The sequence below is a fragment of the Balaenoptera musculus genome, chromosome 14, assembly GCF_009873245.2.
Source record: "Balaenoptera musculus isolate JJ_BM4_2016_0621 chromosome 14, mBalMus1.pri.v3, whole genome shotgun sequence".
NCBI classification, from domain to species: Eukaryota; Metazoa; Chordata; class Mammalia; order Artiodactyla; family Balaenopteridae; genus Balaenoptera; species Balaenoptera musculus.
The window spans coordinates 1,671,621-1,690,653 of record NC_045798.1 but is presented as its reverse complement, the minus strand read 5'-3'; the positions used below and the strand labels follow the sequence as shown (position 1 = coordinate 1,690,653).

General features: G+C 58.5%; 1 protein-coding gene across 3 annotated transcripts in view; it reads left to right on the top strand.

Moving 5' to 3' along the window:
• Window positions 1–17,128, top strand: part of ADGRD1 (adhesion G protein-coupled receptor D1) — a 150,113-nt gene extending 132,985 nt beyond the window's left edge. For all 3 annotated transcript variants that reach the window (XM_036824041.1, XM_036824042.1, XM_036824040.1), the window contains 5 exons: window positions 7,311–7,402; window positions 11,469–11,595; window positions 12,845–12,886; window positions 14,206–14,298; window positions 15,651–17,128. In XM_036824041.1, the coding sequence (XP_036679936.1) occupies window positions 7,311–7,402; window positions 11,469–11,595; window positions 12,845–12,886; window positions 14,206–14,298; window positions 15,651–15,746 (450 nt within the window). In that variant the 3' untranslated portion in view covers window positions 15,747–17,128. The remainder of the gene's footprint in view (window positions 1–7,310; window positions 7,403–11,468; window positions 11,596–12,844; window positions 12,887–14,205; window positions 14,299–15,650) is intronic.
• Window positions 17,129–19,033: the final 1,905 nt, after the last annotated feature.

Below are 19,033 nucleotides of genomic sequence, written 5' to 3'. Positions count from 1 at the left end.
ACGGCAGTCTTTGCCAGTCCAGGGCGATGGCACACCAGTTCTGTAAAGGAGATCTCCTTCCAGGAAGGGCTGCCGGGTCGGGAAAGGGATGGGACTGTGGTCTCAGGGCGTCCGTCCTTGGCGTTAACTCCGAGCTCTGAGTACAGGCCCAGGTCCCTCCATCAAGTGCTTTCAGCTGCGGGAGGCGGTGCGTTGTCGTGATGACACGTCCCTGAGCTTTCACTCCAGGCTGTCCCCTGTCCCAGGGCTGCGTGAGGACCATCTGCAGTCACTTTACCACCCGGCCTTTCACAGGATGACAGAGGCTCCCGTGAGCGACCCCGCGGGTGCCCTCCCTTCCTGCTCCTGGGGTCAGGGAGGACCACTCGCCTTGTCACCCAACTGGAGACATAGGCTCAGACCAGACTCCAGTACCCCCGACAGTTAAACCCTCCTGGTCAGAGCACGGACAGTGGGAGGGGTGGAAGGGGAGTAAGTGAGTGTGTAAGTCCTCCGCCCTGTTCTCTCTCTGCGCTGACTTAACCCCCCAGGTCTGCAGGGCCCGGCAGCATCGCCCCCTCCCAGACTCCCCGGGTGATCCGGCTGTTTCCTCTGACTTTGGTCAGTGACGGCGGGGGATCCGAGGCGGCCCTGCCTGGACCCTTCCCTACCACCCCCCACAGCGAGGGGTCCAGCAGCAGGGTCCCCGCATCCCACGTCCTCGAGGCTCACTGGAGCCCTGCTGTCCTTCCAGAGGGGGCGTTACCTCCACCCCACCCCACCTGCTCCCAAGGGGTTAACATGCATCACCTGGGACAACAGCCCTGGGGGCCTCTGCAGAGGGGGCGTTACCTCCGCCCCACCCCACCTGCTCCCAAGGGGTTAACATCCATCACCTGGGACAACAGCCCTGGGGGCCTCTGCAGAGGGGGCTTTACCTCCGCCCCACCCCACCTGCTCCCAAGGGGTTAACATCCATCACCTGGGACAACAGCCCTGGGGGCCTCTGCAGAGGGGGCGTTACCTCCGCCCCACCCCACCTGCTCCCAAGGGGTTAACATCCATCACCTGGGACAACAGCCCTGGGGGCCTCTGCAGAGGGGGCGTTACCTCTGCCCCACCCCACCTGCTCCCAAGGGGTTAACATCCATCACCTGGGACAACAGCCCTGGTGTCCCCTGCAGAGGGGGCGTTACCTCTGCCCCGCCCCAGCCCCTCTCCTTGACATCAGCCCCGCGCCTTCGAGGACTGCAGTTCTCACACTTGTTAGTAATGGAATCCCTGGGGAGCTTGGGAACGGTTCCTGCCTGAGCCCCACCTGGGAGGTTCTGGGTTTACTGGACCTTTCAGAGCTCCCGGCGATTCCGGTGTGGAGCTGGCTTGCAGTCCGAGGTGGGCTGCGGGAAGTCCGAGAGCCCTGGGCTGGGGGGAGGGGGTGTCCGCTGAAAGCGGTCAAGTGCAGGGTCAGCTGGCCGTGGCCCACGTGGTAGATCCCGCGCAGGTGCCGGGCACTTATTTACAAACTGTGGCGTCTGTCACGCTGCAGCCGTTGAGTTTAGCTGTTACAGTAGAGACTGGGAGGCCTGAAAAGCCAAAAATGTTTGCTCCCTGGACCTTGAGAGAAAAAGCATGCAGACCCCAGGCCAGGGGATGTGGCGGAGGGGTCCTGAGACCCAGCCTCTCCGACTGTCCGGGCTCAGGCTGGCCGGGGGCGGGAGTGTCCCGTGTGTCTCATTTCCTCTGAGGACCCTGGGTTGTGCCAGCTGAGTCGTGCCCCGTTGTTCCCAGAGGCGCTCTGAAGACAGCAGGTTTCAGCATCACAAGTAGGGCCTGGCCCCATTGGGTAACGTGTGCAAAGCTCTGTTCGGGCGCGTGTTCACGTGAGCACGTCCGTGGGAAAGAAATGTCTGGATGGATGCACCCGGGATGGTGTTCCCCAGAGAGGGGTTTGTGTCCGGGGGGTACTTGCTTGCACATCCCATCCATTTAAAAACACCCACATGTCACGTGCATCATTTTAAACTAAAACACTTTGGAAAGGTGCATGTTCACATTGGGGTGTGTGGTTTCGCTGTGTCCCAGTGAGGTTGGTCCCGGAGGGGCAGGCACCTGTGGGACGGGATTGTCACCGTGGCGCCTGGTGGGCCCAGTGCTGGGGGGGAAAGGGCAGAACCGAGCCCCTTCCGGTTCACAGCTCACCTGTCACCCCACTGCCAAATACGCACCCACCAACTGTCCCTTCACAAACTGTTCTCCCCGATTGTGAAGGGACATGGATGTCATTCCCTGGGCGACTCCAGTGAGGCTGAGTGCAAAAGTGCCCACGGGGCAGGCAGGTCTTACAGAAGCAGGGACGCCGTGGGCCACAGGGGCCGCCTTAGCCTGAGCCCCCCCAGGGGGCTTGTTCCGTGCTGGCGCCACCTGGGAAAAAGGCCTCCAAGTCAGGGAAGAGAAAGAGTCTAGAGTTTTAAAATCCTCCTCTCACCTGCGGATAAGCCAAGCTAGTTGTGTGACTCTGCAAATACAGGTACATAAATAAAGATACATAGATACAGATCCAGTTACCAGTTCCTGAGAACAGATATGGACATGGGTACGATTACAATGATGGTTACAGACCTAAGGATGCAGAACCATAAACACCTGTATGGACATAGAAACAGGTATAGATACACGTGAAGCGTTTACTATGTCTTTATGTGTGTCTGCACCTGTAACCTTTCACTGTGAAACCGTGGTACACATCCCAATGATTTTTCACAAACACCTGAGTGGCCCTGAGTCCGGTAAAGAAACAGAGCGTGGTCCCAACCCCAGAGCCCTGCCCAGCCGTTCCCTCCCCCCCAGCAAAGATCCCCATGGTCTTGAGTGTATGTCCTCCCTCCACCCCTCCCCTCCTTTTTTTTTTTTTTTTTTTTTTTGCTGAAATGCAGCCTGTGAATTATTGGTTTGACATCTGTCATAAGTAGCTTGTTGGCTGTTCTAACGCGGAGATACTTAGTTGATGAAATACCCCATATTCACGTTACAAACGCCTCACCCCAGGGCCTTTCCCAGTTTGCAGCCAGGCACAAGCCAGGGCGAGTGAAATGGAGTGAGGGGGCCAGGCCCGCTTCTGTTTTGTATTTTCATGAAACGCCAGATTTGTTTCACCCTCAGCTGCTGTCTCCCACTTAATTGCGCATTGATGTAGGCTCGGAGGTTCGCCTGCACCTTCTCTCATGCTACCGTGGCCAACGTGATTGTCTTACAAACGCGGGGGGGAAGCGTGCATGGCAAATGAAATCAGACAGGCCCCCCGCTGAAAGAGGGAGAGGGGAAATAAATAAACCCCAGCAAAAGCTTTGGAGACATGGGCATGATGATGAATTGTAACAGCCAATCACGTGGGCAGCTTAAACATTATTGAAACGCTTCCTTCCGGGTCTTCAATACAGAGGCCAAGAAATAACAAAAGACCTGAAATCAAATTAATCACTTGGGGCATTTCTGTGTCTGTGGAACAATTTGCCATAATCTGATCATCCATTCAGTGGCCACATCACAGAGCCTGTGAACAGCAGTCTGAATCGCCTGGCGTCACACCCGAGAGGTCTAGGGCAGAATCCCGGGTCAGCCTCCAGCCGGCGAAGGGAGAGATGGTTGAGATGAGACCTCTGGGGTCACGTGGGGTGTTCAGGCTCCTCCCCAGAGGCTGCCTGGCGTCCGTCTCCCGGGTCCCAGGCTCTGTGGCTCCTCCATCCCCTTCCCTGAATTACTGGGACACCTCACAGTGGAGCCTCTTTTCCTCCTGAGACCAAGGTCATAACTGAGACGTTCGCAGGAAAAGGGATTGAGGTTATTTCCCTTTTATAATTTAATTAAGCAATTTGATTTTTGAACATTAACACATATGGTTAAAAATTTGAAAGCAAAGCTTAATAATGTATATATCTGAGCAGTCTCTGCCCACGTCTCTCTCTTAACTCCCTGGTTTCCACCCGCCCACCCAAACAGACAACCCCTGATGCTAACTTCTTGTGTATCCTAGGGGTGCTATGAAGATACAGGCGAATATAAATATATATTCACCTCATTCTGTGCCTTTTCCACGCACACAGTGTGTGCCGGACCTCTGGCTTTATCAGCACAGGGAGAGCTGCCTCGGTCCCTGAGCGTCCACAGAGTAGGCTGCCCCCAGCTGCCCCCAAGCCTGCTCCCTGGTGGAAACAATTCAAGTGTTTCCAGTCTTTTCTGGTTACAGACAAGCCTTCAGCTTTGGCCAGTGGGTGAGGAACCCAAGATATAAATTCCCAAAGTGAAAGAGGCAGGACTTACAGGATGGCACACGGGGGACCTCAGTAAATGTTCTCCCCCTAGAATACAAAGAAGCTGCTGGAAGAATTATACGTGGAAAAACCTCAAACATTTCAGAACTCCAGAAATCAACCAAAGGCTGAAAAGCATTTAATCACGAAAAATCGCTGAATCTTGGTGAGAGCAGCAGGGTCTGTGGCTTTTGATGGGCCACTCGGGCCCCACGTCCCAGCTCCGTGACGCAGCTGTTGTCACTGGAGGTGAGGACGAGCTTCCTTCCGGGCGCGCGGGGGTGCGGCGCCTGTCTGACCTCAGAACAAGCTGTTGGCAGACCTCGCTGAACCTCAGCGTCTGGAATAGACATCCCCATTCTTAAAGCGGCGACCAGTTCGTCCCCTGGCTTTGGTCACTGACCCGGTTGAATGGAAAAGTCCCTGCGTTTTCACACCAGTAGCCCGGCGTCCGTGCTGGCCCGCCTCTTTGCTGTCTGCTGAGCGTGGCCTTCCTGCGGTGCTAAGCCGGTCAGCCAGCGCGGGGCGGGGAGGCGTGGAGGGCGCGGTGTTGCTGACGGTTCCCATCTGCCAGCGTCTCCCGTGTGCCTGGACCTCGGGAGACTTCCGTCGTCATCCCCGCTTTACAGGCGAGAAAACGAGGGGGAGTGAGGCGGCCCGTCGGGAGCCAAGCTGCCACGTGTGGAGATGGTCAATTAAGACGAGGGCCCCACTGACGGCACCTGTTCTTTGTTTGCTCTAAAGACTGATTAAAGCTTTACTCGCTTAGAGTGATGGTATAAGCAAGGGGCTAAGCGGGCAGAGGTGCCAGCTTCCCAGGGCTCCGTGCCACGGAGCAGCGCTGGCAGGCTGAGCGGGTTCTTCAGGAGCGGCTGCTGCTGAGTCCTGGACCTGCGTGGGAGCTGGGAGGGGGAAGCAGGAGCAGAGCCGGGAGTGGGGAAAGCGCTGGGTACTGAGGCAGAGCGCGGAGAAGTGTCTGCAAGGCCCCTGAGGTAAGGGGTATCAGCAGAGATGCTTTGGAAAGGCCTCAGGCTGGGCCCCCAGAAGGAGGCCTCTAATGAGGGCCTTCAGGCCAGGCACGCGGATGTGTGTGCGGCGTGGCCGGCCGGGGCAGGAGGGGCCTGAGTCCCCTGCAGAGCCCGGGATGCTCTGCTGGGCCCCAGGTCTTGTGTGGGGAGGGCCACTTTCCCTGTGTGGCCTGCCAGGAAAGCCTCTGTCCTTGCCTGTGGTCAGGCCTGAAGGTTCACACGTGGCCGGGAGCGGGACTCCTCACCGACTCTATAAATGACCTCAGAAGTTTTCAGATACAAGGGAGAGGTCCTGTCACAGCACAGCCCCGAACCAGCTGTGGACCCTGTAGCGGAAGGAAATGGCCGGGCCTCACTTCCCCTGCTGTCACCTGCCTGGTCAGGCTCCTGTTCAGGACCCTGGAGAGCTGCCCACGGGAGGGGACACTGTGCTAGAGCCTCTGCCAGAGACCCTCACAGCCCCCAGCCCCTAAGGGGAGCCTCCGAGCCCCCAGCCCCCCAAGGGGAGTCTCCCAGCCCCCAGACCCCCAAGGGGAGTCTCCCAGCCCCCAGACCCCCAAGGGGAGTCTCCCAGCCCCCAGACCCCAAGGGGAGTCTCCGAGCCCCCAGCCCCCAAGGGGAGTCTCCCAGCCCCCAGCCCCCAAGGGGAGTCTCCCAGCCCCCAGACCCCCAAGGGGAGTCTCCCAGCCCCCAGCCCCCCAAGGGGAGTCTCCCAGCCCCCAGACCCCCAAGGGGAGTCTCCCAGCCCCCAGACCCCAAGGGGAGTCTCCGAGCCCCCAGCCCCCAAGGGGAGTCTCCCAGCCCCCAGCCCCCAAGGGGAGTCTCCCAGCCCCCAGACCACAAGGGGAGTCTCCCAGCCCCCAGCCCCCAAGGGGAGTCTCCAAGCCCCCAGACCCCAAGGGGAGTCTCCAAGCCCCCAGACCACAAGGGGAGTCTCCCAGCCCCAGACCCCAAGGGGAGTCTCCCAGCCCCCAGACCCCAAGGGGAGTCTCCCAGCCCCCAGACCCCCAAGGGGAGCCTCCTAGCCCCCAGACCCCCAAGGGGAGTCTCCCAGCCCCCAGCCCCCAAGGGGAGTCTCCCAGCCCCCAGACCACAAGGGGAGTCTCCCAGCCCCCAGCCCCCAAGGGGAGTCTCCAAGCCCCCAGACCCCAAGGGGAGTCTCCCAGCCCCCAGACCCCCAAGGGGAGTCTCCCAGCCCCCAGACCCCCAAGGGGAGTCTCCCAGCCCCCGGCCCCCAAGGGGAACCTCCCAGCCCCCAGCCCCCAAGGGGAGTCTCCCAGCCCCCAGCCTCCAAGGGGAGTCTCCCAGCAGGTTCCCAGCCCCCAAAGGGAGTCTCCCATCCCCCGGCCCCCAAGGGGAGTCTCCCAGCCCCCAGACCCCAAGGGGAACCTCCCAGCCCCTAGACCCCCAAAGGGAGCTTTCCTAGCAAGGAGGAAGCATTGGGCAGAAGATGCAGAATCCTCTGCTGTGGCCTCCGGGGATCCGTGCTGTGGCCTCTGTGGACGCACAGCCGTGGGCCTGGGCTGGGGGCAGGAGGTGAGAGCCAGGCTGTGCTCCAGTGCTCAGACTGCACTGCGGGCGTTCCTGCTCCTTCTCATTAACTGGAGAAACTGAGGTTCGGAGGACTTCAGTACGTTACCCAGGGCCACACCCGGGGAGCACGTGGTGAAAGGAGGCTGGAACCAGCTCTGTCTGATTCTGAGGTCCACAGCCTCCTTGCCCTGGTGGTGAGCAGAGGGGCACTTCCTTCGGCGTGCTCCTGGGGACTCGACCTGGGGTGTTTGGCCGTCTTTTCTCAGGAGCACAGATGTGGGCTCCCAGAAGGCAGTCTTGCAGGTGACCTGTGCAGGTAAAAGTTCAAGGACACGGCTTCGATTTCTCCCAGAGACGCCCCCTGTTTGCCTGGGAAGGCTGGCTGGGGAGTGGGCCAGGTGGGCTCGGAGGTCCTGCAGGTGCGGCTGCAGCTCTCACCTTGTCTCTCGTGCTCCTCATGCAGGTCAACATGGGCATCCTCGTTGCGGTGACCAGGGTCATTTCACAGATCAGCGCCGACAACTACAAGATACACGGAGATCCCAGCGCCTTCAAGTAAGCGGGACCCTGGGCTGTCAGCCATGCCCCTGCCCACAGAGGCTGCTCGGGGGTAGCAGGAGGCGGGTCACACTCTTGGGCTTGCTTGGTGTCCTCATGATGTCATGGGGAGCATGGAGCGTGTGTCCTCATCGGTCTCTGTGACCAGCACCAGCTCGCTGCCCCCGTTTGTGAAAGAAGGGGGTCTATGAGATGCTCTCCCGGAGACTGCTTCACCCCTAGGGTGAGAGGAGCTGGCGGTGGGGTCCAGAGGAGGGTTCTGGAGCCCGACCGCCCTGCCTGGGTCGGTCCTGCCTCAGCCCTACCATCTGCTGGGACCTTGTGAGCTATTCAACCCCTCAACACCCTGATTTCCTCGTCTGTGTGGTGAGGGTGATGGCGGCCGTCTTACAGGTTGTCCTGAGGAGGGTGGAGCTTCCTGACCTGCTCTGGGACTGGTTCATCCTCAGAAGGAACAGGTGTCTCTGAGTGGGGCGGGGGTTCCACTCACACACTCGCTGCCTTCTGGGGTTTCTTCACCCCATTGTCGGGGCTCTGCCAATTGCAAGTGACAGAAAACCCAACACAAACTGGCTAAAGCACAAGGCGTACCTATCGACACAGGCAACCATAAGTCCAAGAATGAGTCTAGAATGGCTTGGTCCAGCGGATCAGATAATATCACCAGGACCCAGCTCCTCCTGCACTTCTCAGCTCCATGCCCTCTGTCAGCTTCACGCTGAAACGGACTCTGCCTCCTGGTGACAAAATGGCTGCACAGGAGGTTCAAGTCCATGGGAAAGTGTGTCTCTTTCCCCAATGATCAGAAGTCCTGAGCCTGGAGACCGAGACTCAGACCAGACCACATGCCCATCCACAAATCAGTCCCAGTGGATGGAAATCACCAGTTAACCCTGGCCTGAGTCACACGGTCCATCCTGGCTCTGGGGTGCAGTCAGCACCCCTGAACCACTGGGCCAGGAAGTTGGGGCAGTGGCCCCTCAAAGGGAATTTAGGGGCTGCTATAGAAACAGGGTACAGTTACTAGGCAGCTGACATTCTGTAAGTTACTTTATCTACACTATATCTCTTCCGATCTGAAAGGGAAAACAGTAGACATAGCAGCAGCAAATCGATAAGACAATTATTCTGTAATGAATTCCAGACACTGTAAGTTAACCTGACCAGTGGCTCCGGCCCCCTCGGGCTTTTTCAGCCCCTGGAAACCTTCGAGATGCTCCTGGGTCAGGGTCACTCCCCTTCCTCTTGCATCAGCGAGAACAGGCAGCGCTGCCCTGTGAGGCCGTCAGTCCCCCGGCCCCGGGGGCCTGGCTGGGGAGCAGCCTGACCCTCCCTCACCCCAGCCTCAGCCCCCAGGCCCTCCCCTCGGTGCGCAGGGCCCCGTCTGACCCGGCACCCGCAGGACCACTGGGCTCGCTGCGCCCAGAGCAGCCCGGATCTCACCCCACGCCCGCGCCCCCGTCTCTGCCCCGCCCCCTCTTCACGCTCCGCGGCCCCGAAAGGCAGCTGAGCCCACGACCCATCTGCCCTCCGTGGGGACCTGGTCCCCAAGTGGAGGCTGACACGGGGGAGGTCGGGGCCGTGCATCGCAAGGGCGTTTCCGCGTCTCTTCGGAACCAGGGCCGGGGCGCAGCCGCTGTTCCCTCCCGTGTCCTGTGTCCTGCACGTGACGCGGCGCCCAGGACCGACCTCCTGGAGAGAGTCCGGCCCGTCCCTCTGGACAGACCCCCGACCCTCCCCGCCCAGCACGCTCCCTGCCCCGCCTCCTCTTCTTCGCGTGGCCGAGCGGGACCCTGGGTCACTGCCTCACTCCCTTCTGAGTGTCCCCGCCCTGGGCTGGTGAAGCAGGAGCCCCGGGAGCCGGGCGGAAGACGCAACACAGCCTCCTTGGAGCACTTCTGGCTCCTTCTCTCCTGGTTTCAATCTAGTCCTTTCCTTCCTGCCCAGCGGCTCAACGCCCAGTGACTTAACTCGATGAGATGCTTCCTCAGGAGCCCTAACAGGGCTGCCTTCCACCTGCTTTCTCACCTCTATTTATTGGTCATGATTCCAGACTCCCCAGAAAGCAGCAGAGAACATTCAGTTTTCCCAAGTGAGATCCGGGTCCTGGGGGCGGGAGGGAGGTGGATGCCGGCCCCCGGGGAGCAGGGGGGCGGGCATTGGGGAGTCTCATGCGTCCGGACCGCGTCCCCCACCTGCCCAGGCCTCCTCTCCTGCAGGGACCCCGCTCCTTCTGCCTTTGACAAGGGACCTGGCTGCTCTGGCCGTGTTAACAAGTCCTCAGAGAGCCTCAGCTAGAGGAGTTTCCTCCAAGATTTTATCATTTATTGCTTTATTTTTGAAGTAAAAATGAACCATCCCTTTAAAAGTAACACATTGATACCGACTTTTCAGCAGCTGCTCCTTTCAATTATGGATTTTCCAGGATCTAAAGATCGAATCTAAATCACTCATGATATCTTGTTCCCCAGATTCAGGTGTCTTATTTGAACTGTATTGACTTTATGAAAACACGCAGCTGCAGCTTCCCTGAGAGATGACGTGTGGGGACACATCCTTGGTTTTCTAGGGATTTATTTGCTGCGAGGAGCTGTCCCTGCCGGGACCTCGGGCTTCTGACCAGGAGGCTCCTTAGGGCCATCGCACCTCCTCCTGGGAGGGGCTGGATCCCTGAGCGGCACTTCTGCATGTTCATGCATTTGCTCGACCATCATCCATCCTGTGGCCTCTTCCTCATCTTGCCCGCTGGTCCTGGCGCTGTGCTGGCTTTGGGGCTGCAGAGATGCAGAGCCCAGCCTTTAGAGGACTCACCGTCTAGTGAGGGAGACCGTGCGGGTGGCAGCGCCAAGGGACGAGGGCCTTGGAGGTTGCTTAGCTGGGCAGCATGGCACCCATCCGTCTCTGGACTTCTCTGTCATGCTTACGTGCAGAAACCGCCCTGTGGAGAGCTGAGCTGTCTGAGGAGTCAGGGTGGGCTGGGCCCCAGTTAGCGTACGATGATTTGCAGGGCGTATCAGAGGCAGCCAGGACTCAGACAGCCCCTGGGGCATTGCCGCCACACCAGCTCCGTTCTGGGCTCTGCAGACACCGGGTGGGGGGGGGGCCCAGATCCTTCTCAGGGAACTCACATTCCAAGGGAGAGCCTCAAGGCCGACGCTGCAGGTGCCGCGGCGCTGGGTGTGTCTCCTGCCCCCTGGGCTCCTCGGCTGCGCTCCGCTCTGTGGGCACCTGGCATCAGCATTTCCCTCAGCATCACTACCAGTTGGATTGGCGCGGTCAGCCTGAGTGCCCAGAGGATGCGCTGGCTCCCAGAAGCCCGGTGCCAGCTGCCGTCCTACAGAGCTGCCTGCTTGGCCCAGAGCTGGCCTTGCAGGGACCCCGTCTTACACGTCCGGGGTAGTCAGCTCCTGACCCAAGGCCTCCTGCAGGGAGGAATCAGGTCTCAGTCCCAGCGGGGCCTGTGTCTGCTCCCACCTGGAAGCCTCGCGTCTGGACCCCCCGCCTGCCCGCCCTCCCTGTCTCTCTTGGTGTCTGGACCCCCCGCCTGCCCGCCCTCCCTGTTTCTCTTGGCGTCTGGACCCCCCTGCCTGCCCACCCGCGTCTGGACCCCCCCGCCTGCCCGCCCTCCCTGTTTCTCTTGGCGTCTGGACCCCCCCGCCTGCCCGCCCTCCCTGTCTCTCTTGGCGTCTGGACCCCCCGCCTGCCCGCCCTCCCTGTCTCTCTTGGCGTCTGGACCCCCCGCCTGCCCGCCCTCCCTGTTTCTCTTGGCGTCTGGACCCCCCGCCTGCCCGCCCTCCCTGTTTCTCTTGGCGTCTGGACCCCCCGCCTGCCCGCCCTCCCTGTTTCTCTTGGCGTCTGGACCCCCCCCCCGCCCGCCCTCCCTGTCTCTCTTGGCGTCTGGACCCCCCGCCTGCCCGCCCTCCCTGTCTCTCTTGGCGTCTGGACCCCCGCCTGCCCGCCCTCTCTGTCTCTCTTGGCGTCTGGACCCCCCCGCCTGCCCGCCCTCTCTGTCTCTCTTGGCGTCTGGACCCCCGCCTGCCCGCCCTCCGTGTCTCTCGCGCAGGCTGACAGCGAAAGCCGTGGCCGTGCTGCTGCCCGTCCTGGGAGCCTCGTGGGTCTTCGGCGCGTTTGCCGTCAACACCCAGACCGTGGCCTTTCAGTACGTGTTCGCCGCGCTCAACTCCTCACAGGTGAGGGCCCGATGGGACTGTCGGCTTTGTGGGTGGACGCGCGGAGCAGCTTGCCTCTGAGGCGGGAGGGAGACCCTGTGCTCTGTCCCCTCCACACACACGCACCTCGTGGACCCCGAGCGTGGAGGGTCCCCAAGGCCTGCGGACACGGGCATGGGCGGGGCGTGCACCGGGGTCTCTGAGCAGATGGGCCGTGCAGGACCCCATTCACAGCAGGGCTGCCTCGTCCTCCTGGACAGTATCTGTGGAGGCCCATCCGGGCCTGGAAGGAAGACGGTCAGCACGTGGGCAGCTCCTGAAAGGGAGCCGGGCGTGGAGAGGTGGTGATGGGGGTACCTTGGGCTCTGAGTTCTCATCTGCCCTCTGCGTGGAAGGACGGCAAGGGTGACAGCCTGGAAACCAGAGACTTGGGGTGCCCAGAGTCTTGAGTCCCCAGAGCCACAAGCCCCCAGAGGAAGGGTGGAGGCGGGTGCCCGTGGCCATACACAGCCTACGCGACCGAGCCCAAGGCTTAATCCGCCCCGGCCCCCACCGTGATGTCCTTGCCGCATCTGGGTCTGCGCAACCAGTGACGGGGCCAGGCTTCTAATTTGTAATAAGCCCCCGTGCATAGTTTCCTTCTGGCTGTTTCTAATGAAAGGGGACAGGTTGTCCCGGCTGCAGCCCTACACACCCCAGGGCCGGGCTCCTCATTTATCCTCTGTGTCCCATGAAGTTTCCTCTTCCGTAAAGTGGGAACAATAACGGGACCCACGTTGTGGGGGGCTGCTTTTCAGCACTAAACGAGATGACGCACGCGAAGTGTTTGTCCAGTGCGGACACAGAGGGGCAGTCTCTAGGTGTTTGGGGAGATCCTCACCTTGTGTCTGTTTTCACTGTCATCGTCCTCCTCAGTTTGCAGGTGAGGACGCCAGGGCTCGGTTTAGGTGATGCGCTCGTGCCCCCCCATTTGTCCGCCCCAGCATGTTTGCTCCTCTCCGAGGTTAAGCCTGTCTGGGCGTCCACCTGTCTTCGTATCTTGGTCATGGCGGCTGCCTGCGTTTAGGTTAGATTACAGGATGCCCTTCCACCCTTATGGACTCCAGACCGTAGGGTCCAGCATCACGGCTCACTCCCATGCTCCCCAACACCAAGCCATGCCATTGCCACTCTCAGAGCCCATGGGTGGCATTGGAAAGCACCCTCAGAAAGTGTTTGTAACAAAATGCAAGTGGCTCTAATTCTGTGTTTTCCTCCCCTTCCTTCCCAGGGATTTTTCATCTTCCTTTTTCACTGTCTCCTGAATTCAGAGGTATGTCTGCTGCACTTCGTGACAACATGAAGCTGGTTTTTCATTTCTGAAAGGGCACAGAGCGCAGGAACCACGATGCCGCATCAGGCTGGCGTCCGGAAATGTAACCCTGAATAAGCCTTGGTATTGCTGACAGGTTGTGTGCGGGGGGGGGCTGCTTTCTGTCAGCTCTCTCTCCCTCATCCCGGTTGCTAAGCAACACACACACATCCTCCCTCACTGCTGTCACACGGGCACGGCTGGCTGTGTGGAGGACCAGGGGAGATGGCGACAGTGTGGAATAGCTGAGCTGGAGATCCAGGACCTTGCTTGGCATCCGGCATATTAGGGAGAGTAAGATGCAGATGTGCTCCCAGCAGATCCTCCCCAAAGGCATTCGGGAAGCTGGCCTGGGGTGTAAGGAGGACTCCTGACTGCAGGGGTTAGAGAGGGGACTTTTATGATGCGGCCTCCAAGGGCATTGGGGTACCTGGAGTGGGCTCATTCCTCTTGGTGCAGTCTGGGGCATTGCACCTGCTGTGTACTTGGCCGTAGGGATGGTGGAAGCTGCTCTAGATCCTGTCCCTCGGGACCCATAGTCCGTGGGAGAAGTTTTACCTGTAAATTGTGGGAGTGGCATTGTGTTCCTTGGCATCTGAGTCCCTTCCAGGCTGTGGTCCTGGGGAAATGCCTCTGGAACGGTGACTGAGAACAGGGCAGAAGCGCCACCCGCCTCTGTGCTTTTCCAGGAGGGTCCATCCATTTGCACGAGGATAGGTCAGGCGGGGAGGGAGGAGATGGGGGGAGGGGCAGGCAGGATGAGTGGCCCAGGACGATGGCGGCCAGTGGAGGAGAGGTCACGTGTTTGCAAAGACCAGGTAGCAGCCCAAGCAGGGCCTGAGACTGATCCACGTGGCAGAGGGGGCAGGAGGGAGAGGCAGCCTCGGAACCGCACACGGCCCGCCCCACGCGTGCGTTTCTTCATTTACGTCTTTGTGTGGTTTCTGTGCCCGTCACACTCTCGGCCCCCAGGCTGTTCACCGTCGAGTGTGTCCCATCTCCCCACCCAGCACTGTGAGGGCGGCAAAGGGCAGGCCAGGTCCGGCTTTCTCCCCGTGCAGGGCTGGGAATGGCGGGGGGACGCAGCCTGTATCTGTCACACGAATCAGTGACACATCGGTAGCGCAGCTCCGGAACCGCCGACTCTGTTTGGATCTGATGCCTCAGAGTCCTGTCCTCACCCTGCAGCACAGATTCCTCGGGACCTTTCAGAATGACCTCTTGTTGCTTTTTCAGCTTCTGAAATTGCTTCTAATGAGCCTTCCATTCTGCCTTTGAAGGTGAGAGCTGCTTTCAAGCATAAAACCAAGGTCTGGTCCCTCACGAGCAGCTCCACCCGCCAGGCCAACGCGAAGCCCTTCAACTCGGACATCGTGAGTGCGTGTGGTGTCTCGTGTACGCCCCTCCTGCGCTGGCCGATCCTGCTCTGACTGCCTTCCATCCCCAGCCCACACTGACCCAGGCCTCTTGTTCTCTGTCCTCATCAGCCGGGACTTGCTTTCCAGCTTCACTGAGCTGCACGCAGCCTCTGCCTTACAGAGGACCGCGTGGTCCTGAGGCTGCGTCTCTTAAAGCCCGAGCCCCAGGCCCCCCGCTCACTCCTTCCCCGAGCTCCATCGTCGGCACCATCAGTGTCGGGCAGACGGCCGCCCAGGTCGGGGTGATGGAGCCTCGGCTCGGGTGCTGGTCCTCTCACACCTGACATAGGCCTGCAGGCAGCACGAGCTGATGTCACACCCACAACAGGGCCCCCCTCCTCACGAAATCACCTGGCCCTCTCTCCTGCCCCACTTCCCAGGGCCAGTACTTCTTATGTTGACTTAGGGGGATGGAAGGATCAATTGACCAGGAGACAGACACAGGTCATGCTGATGGTGTCCTATAAGAGGCACAAAAGTCACTGGACACAGCCCGGCCTCTGCATCAGGTCTCCTCCCCCTACAGATGCCTGAGAAATTGGGTCTGGATGGTCGGGGGTCTGAACAAGCCGCTCACCTTCCAGCACTGGGCTTGGTTCACCTTTCTCCTGCGGGAAGTGGTCCCTCATCCGTCCGCCCCGCAGACCCCCAGGCAGGGCCCCGGGCCCCCTGGAGCAGGCGGTATCGTGGGTTCTCACTGCACCGCAACCTTGCACCTGTCAGCTAGGCCCTCGCTCAGGGGTCCCGTCCTCAGGAGGTCCCTCCTGGACAGCACTGAACAAAGGTGCCCCCACCCCGTGCCAGCGTCCCGTGCCAGCTACTCGTGGCAGTTGTTTGGTTTATTCACTTGCTTGACGGCCACTGTCTGCCTCCCCCACTGGGACGCGAGCTCCGCGGGGGCAAGGGTCTGGTCGGCTCTGTTCACTGGCGTGAGCCCATAGCCTAGATCAGGCCCCGGTGCCCAGCCTGCTCGATAAATCAGTGTCGAAGGAGTAAGTGAATACGCGGAGGGAAGAATAGAGGCGTGAATGAGTGAATGAACGAATGAGTGAGCGATAGATTGAAGAATGAATGACTGCCTGGGTGAGTGCACCCCAGAACCTGGGAGCCACGAGGCAGGGGAACCTGTGCGGAGAAGGTGGAGAGAACTGCGCCCTCCGGGTCCTCATTTTTCTGGGGGGCGGTGGGGCCGCCCCCAGGAGGATCCCCAGGCAACTTTCTGGCACAAGGCTTTGCTCTCAGCACTCCTGTGGGACTTGGGTTTCTCGTCCCAGAGTCCCCATTTCTCGATCCTCTGTGGTCGGCAGGTGAACGGGACCCGGCCTGGTACAAGCTCCAGCAAGCTCACCCCTCGGGACAAGAGCAGCCACTCCGGGCACCGCGTGGACCTGTCTGCCGTGTGAGCAGAGCGGCCGCGGACCCGGCAGCCTGCCGCTCAGAACCCCCCGACCCGCCGCAGACAGCACGCAAGCATTGCTCTGCCTTCGCCACTGGGACCCTTTCCTCGTCGCTCTCTGGACCTGGGGGTCACGGCCCTCCCCCCTCCCCCCGTGACAGCCATCCTCTCCTGCGACCCGCTCCTGTGACAGAGCCCACCGCCCAGCCCGCAGCCTGATACACGGCGAGGGACGGCCCCCCGGAGCACACAGCGGTCCCTGCCCTTTATCACTGCAAGTGCACAGACCCTCCACACTGTGCGCGCACAGGACCCAGGGGCCATGGCACCCGGAGGGAAGTTTAGCCTCGGCAGGCGCCGCGATGGGGACTTGGGACCAGAGACGTGGGGTCCCGCAGGGGAGGCTGGGCGGAGGTCCCTGGGGGCGCGTGGGGAAGTGCTCGAGGGTGTTTTCCACCTGCTGACTCCACCCAACGCAGGGTCCCCGATGCCTGGCACCTGCTGACGCCCAGGGCGTCGGGCTGGGGGCACCGGCTGTCCAGCCTGTCTGTGCGCTTGGGCCTCGCGTAGGCGCAGAGCCCGTGGGGTTTTCTGCTCCGGCAGCTCCTCCGCCCCTTCCTCGTGAGTGCTGGCTCTTCCGACTCCAAGTCAGCCTTCAGGTCGCCCCCTTTCCTGGCACCTGAGCCTCCTCTGTGTTCGCGGGGGCCCATCAGAGCCGCCGTTTCCCAAGGCATAACGTCCCCCAGAGGGTTTCTTCCTCATCACCTGTAAATGCTTTTCCGTGTTTCTAGCGAGCGGATCACAGCGGAGGGGAGCGCGGTAGGTGATTTCATGTTGCCACAGGGGCAGACCTTGACGCCCAGAGCCACTTGGCAGGCTGCTCGGGGGGTGGGGTGGGGGGGACCCTGGTCCTGACCGACCCGGGGAGGGAAGCGTGGCAATAGCTGTATCTTCTGAGTTGATGTTAATTTATGGACCCGGACTCAGCCCCCTAGGAAATGGGATGATCGTTAGGACTCCACGTGTGGGCGAGACCCCGTGGAACGCTAGGGTTCGGTCATAGACGCGAACCGAAACGCCATCGAAAAGCTGGGAAACAGACTGTGAAAGGTCACCCTGTGATGACGGCACCAAAGGTGCCTGTGAAATGTGTGGGTACGAAATTCCAACTTGTTTTCGATACTGGAAAATCTTCCTTGAAAACTGTGACGGCGACAGCATTAAAGGCCTCCCCACCGCGTCGCCCCGCCTCTCCCAACACGTTTGCTTTGTTTCCGAGTGAGATTTTACATCGTCTTGCAGACCTTTTCCATCTTCCTCTGGCACCTTCGTGAAGTAACTCACGCCCTGATGATGATGAGTGTGACAGCCATCTTCAGGCATCTCCCACGGTGGCGGGAGGGGCGGCGGGGGACCGGGATGGGGGCTGGGACACAGAGCAACGTGTTGACGCAGGGGTTAACCTCTGTCCTTCCGTCCGGGTGGGTCCCAGATGCACCAGCCCACTCTGCACGTTGTGACAATGCCATGGGCATTCCCCAAGGGTGTGCCGTAGGGGTGAACCTGGCTGAGGCCGGCAGAGACCCCGTGTCTGGCGAAAGGTGCGTCCAGCCCCTGCTCCAGGCTCTCCTCATGATTCCAGAAACCAGATCACCTGTAACTTGGCATTAGATCCTTGTCATGCCCAAGAGCACCTAGAAGTGAGAACACTATATTCCTAAGACTTACACTTGGATTCTTTTTTCTTATTTAGTTTCTGGTGAAGCAAATCAAGTAAGGAACTGTTTTTATTTTAGATGGAATTCTTTGTTTTTTTTTTTTTTTAACTCTCCGCATATTCACCCTACATAGCTAATATATCAGGAGAAGTAATGAGCAAACTCTTTATTTCTAAAGAATGAGAGTAGTGCACTTTATTTATAGGCTATATATTTTGGCTTCTGCAGTATTTTATTATCTACACATAATTTGGCCAAAGATAAGCAGTTGGAGAGAAGCGTGTGTTTAAAGTAGTTTATAGCACAGGAGAGACGATGAATGCCACTACTAGTGAAAATAGGTTGTGATTTTTATGAAATAAAATCTTAATGTCCTTAAAATAAAGTGTGGTCTTTAGCGTCTTTTGCTAGTGGAAGGTGAACAGGACTGTGGGTCTCTCGACAAAAATCTGAAGAGAAACACACGTGGGTTAAATCCAACCCTGGGATTCACTCAGCAGACATTTATTCAGCGCTTTCTCTATGCCCAGCACATTGTAGCTCTTGGGACACTGTGATGGGCAATGCCCTGCCCTCTCAGGAGCCTCCCTGGGTGGGGCAGGTAGTGGGATTTGTGCAGCCCTGTGTCTTCCCAGGTTAATGTACCGGACAGAATACTGGTGCTTCTTTTTTTAAAAAAAACTTAACAATATATTTTATTTAAGCTAATATGTCAAAAATATTTCAACACGTAACATTAAAAATTATTGAGCTATTTTACATTCTTTTTTTCTATACTAAGTCTTTAAATCTGGTTTATTATTTTTTAAAGTCTTTAAAAAATGTTTACATCTGTGACTCTATTTCTGTTTTGTAAATAAGTTCATTTGTATCATTATCTTAGATTCCATGAGAAATAGAGTCACAGATGTAGAAAACACACGGTTACCAAAGGGGAAAAGTTGGGGAGGGGGGGAGGATAAATTGGGAGATTGGGGTTGACATATACACACTATTATACATAAAATAGATAAGGGCCTACTGCAGAGCACAGGGAACTCTGCTCAATACTCTGTAATGGCCTATATGGGAAAAGAATCTTAAAAAGAGTGGATAGATGTATATGTATAAGTGATTCACTTTGCTGTACAGCAGAAACTAACACAACGTTGTAAATCAACCCTACTCCAATAAAAAGAAAAGAAAAATGCTTACTAAACTAAAAAAAATTTTTTTTTAAAGTTTATACTCCATATACAGTTATTACAAAATACTGGCTCTATTCCCCATGTTGTACAGCACATCCTTGAGTCTATCCTACACCCAATAGTTTGTACCTCCCCCTCCCCCTCCCCTATATTGCTCCCCCCTCCACTGGTATCCACTAGTGTGTTCTCTGTATCTGTGAGTCTGCTTTCCCACTTTGTTGTATGTTTTAGATTATATATATGTATATATACTGGTGCTTCTTCTCAAGAGGTACAGAGATCCTCCCAGCTATATTTGTTCATTTGCTTTACCACATTGCTCTTGGTTCCTTGCACACAGCAGACATAATCTACTTGGTCCTACATCATATCTGCTATGCAAACATCTG